The sequence below is a fragment of the Littorina saxatilis genome, linkage group LG3 (assembly GCF_037325665.1).
Source record: "Littorina saxatilis isolate snail1 linkage group LG3, US_GU_Lsax_2.0, whole genome shotgun sequence".
Classification (NCBI taxonomy): Eukaryota; Metazoa; Mollusca; class Gastropoda; order Littorinimorpha; family Littorinidae; genus Littorina; species Littorina saxatilis.
The window spans coordinates 15,498,710-15,503,709 of NC_090247.1; the positions used below are offsets into that span (position 1 = coordinate 15,498,710).

General features: G+C 40.7%; 1 protein-coding gene across 3 annotated transcripts in view; it reads right to left on the bottom strand.

The window, feature by feature from the left end:
- Nucleotides 1–2,332: 2,332 nt before the first annotated feature.
- LOC138961730 (P-selectin-like) overlaps nucleotides 2,333–5,000 on the bottom strand; it is a 27,698-nt gene continuing 25,030 nt past the window's right edge. For all 3 annotated transcript variants that reach the window (XM_070333405.1, XM_070333403.1, XM_070333404.1), the window contains 3 exons: nucleotides 4,407–4,589; nucleotides 3,853–4,039; nucleotides 2,333–3,573 (listed from right to left, as the gene is read on the bottom strand). In XM_070333405.1, coding sequence (XP_070189506.1) covers nucleotides 3,563–3,573; nucleotides 3,853–4,039; nucleotides 4,407–4,589 — 381 coding nt within the window. In that variant the 3' untranslated portion in view covers nucleotides 2,333–3,562. The remainder of the gene's footprint in view (nucleotides 3,574–3,852; nucleotides 4,040–4,406; nucleotides 4,590–5,000) is intronic.

Below are 5,000 nucleotides of genomic sequence, written 5' to 3' on the forward strand. Positions count from 1 at the left end.
TAAGTTTTGTTGCAGTCAGTCTTTCAAGGCAAATCCTACTTTCCATACATTACTCGTAACGATAAAAAAAATGCATGCAATAACCATACAAAAAATAGGCAGATGTGTTTGGGCGTCGCTAGTTCTTTGTCAGGAGGGTGTGTATGATAACACCACATATATTCCATGAAATCGACCACAGAAGATGAAGAAGAAGAACACCAAATCATTATAGTGCTAAAAATGTCATTCACTCCACTACCGTATACAGCAAACGGCTTGATTTTGCCATGAACACGGACAACGCGGACACCGCCAAAAATCGACGTCACAATACTTTAGGTTATTGAGACATCCCAGTGCACTAAGGGATTTATAGAGCAAATCGAGAAAATTCATTATCATAGTGAACGAAGCGCATATTTTCGAGATTTGCTCTATTAATCCCTTATACTTAGTGCACTGGGATTGTTTCAATAACGATATTGTCGGTACCGCCAGAGAAAAAAGAAGATACAACACGCACATTTTGCTACGCGCATTTGAATAGGCATAACTGTGTGGTCAGGTCGTAGAAGATCTACTTTTGTGTGGGCTGTCTCAAGTGTGTCGTGCTTTCCGACATCACACGCAAACTCTTGTTTTAATTTCTGTTGGTAAATTCCAGTGTAGCGTTAAGCTAAACAGTGATGATCTTTCAGAGAGACCTCATTTGAACTCGGAGAAAGGACTGTGTTCTTAGTTATGTTATTTGCGATTCGAAACCTAAAGTCGAGCTTCGACGGATTGACTGTGCAGAGTGACTCCCCTTGAATTGGCTAACCCCCCAAGGTCGACGGTTAGCACATTTTCAAAATAAATGTGGCATGTTTCTCGTGTGGTATCTTTACTCATCGGGGAGTCTGGTACTAAATATGAACGGTAAGAATGCTCTGAACCCTACACGTATTATATCCCCATCGTTTTTTCGTTCACATTTGCCCAACATGTTAGTTTGCTGAGCGGGGTTTATGTCGTCTGCTAGGCTAGGGCAATCGAACTACTGCAGCATTCCAAAAACAACAATTGCTCGTCACGTTGCACTGAGTCTGCACGCATGACGCAGGATGGTAATAAGTCTTATAAATTATATATATGGTACGGACGTTCTAAACCCTACACATTTTCGATTCCGATTGTTCTTGCCTTGAAATAATAATTCGGAAACCATTCATTTACTGAACTGATCATAGACCATTTATCCTGGACCGCCAACTAGCTCTCTCTCCGCTCTTTCTCTCTATTAAGAGGTAGCGGCCTCTCGCATTTAGGAACCTACGCTTACAAGTCTTTCAGAAATCAGGGGGACGTGATATCCGGTGTCGATTGTAGACATGGACGAAGTTGCCGAGGTAAGTTCTGAAAATGATAAAATAAACTCAGCAAAAGTGCATATGGAATGTGTTTTTCGATGAGTTTTGTTTGGAGTTTTGGAAAATCTAGTTCATTGTTACCTCCCATTGTCACAAATAACTGGAGCGTGCTTTCTTTTCTTCGAATCGCTGGCTTTCAAACCGGACGCGACGCGCCCCTGAAAGTCGAGAGTCGTAACCTCGAAGGGTCACGTGACGAGTTGGCGGTCCAGGCTATTTGGTCTATGAACTGATGCAGTCGTATTTCAGTGTAGTCTGCTACGTATATATTCCAAATGCTGATCTATGGTACGTTATCGGAATAGCACTTGTGTTTTCTGTTAGCTGCTGGGAATTGAATACTAACTCATCATTTGGTAATGTGGATAATAAGCTACGGCATAATTATGAGAAGAATCTTCGCAAGTCGAAACTGAAAAAAATTAGACACATCGGGTTCTATTTTTCGATCAGTGGCAACTGTGGCGCAGGCACATGCATAATGTCAGAAAAAAAACCTTCTGCTGAGAAGCAGGAAATTTATGGTATTTTGGTATTGTGGAGAATATAAGCTACATGTCATTAATTAATTCTGAGTACAGTCTCGCTTAGACAAAGGGCGGAAGAAAACGCTCTGTGGAAAAGTTAACGCACTCCAAGAGTGCACTAACAGTTTTAGCGCATCGCCATTAGCCAATCAACTGGTTCACATCAGTCATGTGACACCAGTACTGACTGACAATTGTTTTTATTGTTCGATGCGGGCAAACCCCGACACAGTCGAGTCCTACCCGGATGACACAAACATTACGCCATGAAATGCACGAGTTTGACCTCCATTTTGCAAAACTGGTCCAGGGGCTCGGACAATGGCTTACATTTTAATTATCTGGTACAGAAAATAAATCCAAAAACAAAGAGACTGCCAACGTTCCAGAATTCAGAATAAAAAAACAAGAAAGGTAGGTTGTTGGAACGTTTGTTATTGACAAAACAATGCATTCACATATATTTCGACTCAACGGTCTTTTAAGTGAACAGACAAACAAATATTCACACAAAACTTATCTTGAAAAAAACACACACAAAAATCAAAATAACAACATGCAATTGAAAAACTTAAAATACTCGAACGCACATAAATAGGCACAATTCTACCTTTCTGATATAAAAATAGAGTACGTATTTTAGTTTCAAACAACACATGTATACAACGTGGAAGTGTTCATCGTCAGAAGCGATAAAAGGCAAGGAAAGAGAACGCGAACTAGAACACAGTTAATAGACTATGCAAAAGGGCGAAGAATGAATAGAAGAAAATGAAATATAATATGACTCAACTCAACTCAACTCAAATTTTATTGGCTTCAATTTTCACATAGAAGAATTTGTCTTGCGCTTGGGATTAAGACATAGGCAGAAAGTAAGAGTATAACATATAAAAACAGCATTCATATCACATTTCATGTATCAACGTTGACATTTCTGTCAATAAATTCAAATTTATGAAAAACACAGAACAACCAAAGAAAAAACCCGACAACAACAAAGAGCAGGACAAATAGAACACAAAGAACACAAAAGTATCTGCCTTTACCGCCACAGCAGAATAACAATGTAAAAGTGTGTTTGGTTTATTCAAAATCCAAGTAGCTGATGTGAACTATCAACAGAATGGATTTATTTTGACGGAACTACACCGCCAGGCATCAATCACTCATCTACACTCAACTGCGTAGGCACACTGATGAATGACAGTACAATTAGAATTTGGGCGACCTGTGGCACAAAAACCCTTTTTTGTTGAATAAATGACCACGTAAAAGCTCTCTAAAGCTCGCATTTTTCATGACCCACTAACTTCGATCAATATTTTTAAATCCACTGAGACGTGGTGTGCAACCTCTACATTTTTTCTCTGCGGGGTTGTTCGACTTAAACCGCGATAGTTTAGTCAAAAGCTTCAGTTGTATAGTTTTTTCTTTAAAGAAAGACCTACTAAATTGCAGCAATAAAGAGGCAACAATTTTCATAAACCCAGTTATAATGATACAGCTGTTGCTAATCAAACCAATAGAGTGGATAACTGATGTCCACTCGGTGAGTACAGCTGTTGCTAATCAAACCAATGGAGTGGATAACTGATGTCCACTCGGTGATATGTTCCACGCTCTCTTGATCAATTGGCTGGCTCAGAAAGGAACTGCAAATAAAAAAAAATTAAGACATAAACGGTTCTCAAAGAGCCACGAAACGAAACTCAAGACAGACAGAAAGACCGACAGACAGATAGACAGACAGATAGACGGGCGGACAGACAAACACACAGACACACACGCACGCAATACATGAAGACTGAATAAAAGAAATAACAGAAATTAAAAGAAAACAGAGCAAAGCGAATGCATTCAATTGGATCCACCCCAAATAAAGATTATCCACAGCTATATAATTATAACCCTTTACACATCTATTTACGTACCACAAGAAAAGCGTGCCAGAGGCTGCCTATCCCTGAACACTGTACCAGGGGGGCAGTCTGACATCAGCAGCACGTCACCAATGCTGAACTCGTCAGCAACAAGGTCAAGGTCATTCACGTCCAGTTGACCCGATCGGGCTCGCAACTTTAGGTCGCCCGTGAAGTTCGCTGCCTTCATGTAATAGTGCTGTAAAAAAAAAAATATTGTGGTTTTAAACTGGTTGCTTAGTTGGTAGGGGGGCCTCGACTTGTCACGGGGACCTCAATTACCCATGTCAATACTTTGGCTCGTAAAAGACCTCGGTTATTCTGTCAGATGTTCAGGTGGCTGATTTAACCTTAACGACAAACACACTATAGTAGCACGGCATTGTTGCTGCTTGGCTTGCTTTCCATTGGGGAGAAGCAAACGGAATTTCCAAGCGAAGGGACAATAAATTAATCAAAAATAAACAAATATGAAGACCTGGTAATCCGGTAGGTAACCAACCACAGCACTGACAGCTACAGATGTACAACTTGTCTAAATGTATAACTGAGAAAGGAACAAAGACCTTGAAAGCGTCCTCTGGAGTTTGGTTGTCCTCGTCATAGGGCATGGTGACGTGAAATTTGACAAGAACAACATGTGACGTCATAAGCTGGGCATGACGTCGTGCTCGATGGAGCCTCGTCATCAACTTGTCATCAAATGTTGCGTGTCTCCGATTGCGTGGTGGCCCTGGGTTGCATGTGACCTTTTTGTATGAAAAGCACAAACACAAAAACAAATTACATAACAAATATTGGTGACATGGGATAGGGTGTGTGTGTGTGGAAGGGGCAGGGACGTAGCACACCTAATAAAAGTGGTAGGGCGGAAAAAAATGGAAGACAAAATGCTGAGACAGCTAAGGAAATATGGGGCTTACACTACCGCCCCCCCCCCCCCCTTCCCGTCCCCTTGTAATGGTCTAAAAAAGAAAGAAAACATGATGCGATTTCGTGCCTTCTGAGCTCAGTTCCATCTAATCATCTTTCCATCCTCCACCAAACAACGGGCTGGTGAATGTATCAGTGATTATCAATCGACTTACATTTATATCTAAATTCCGATACGTTGAATGTGATGAGCACTTACTTCAAATGACTTTCGTCTTCATTATTGT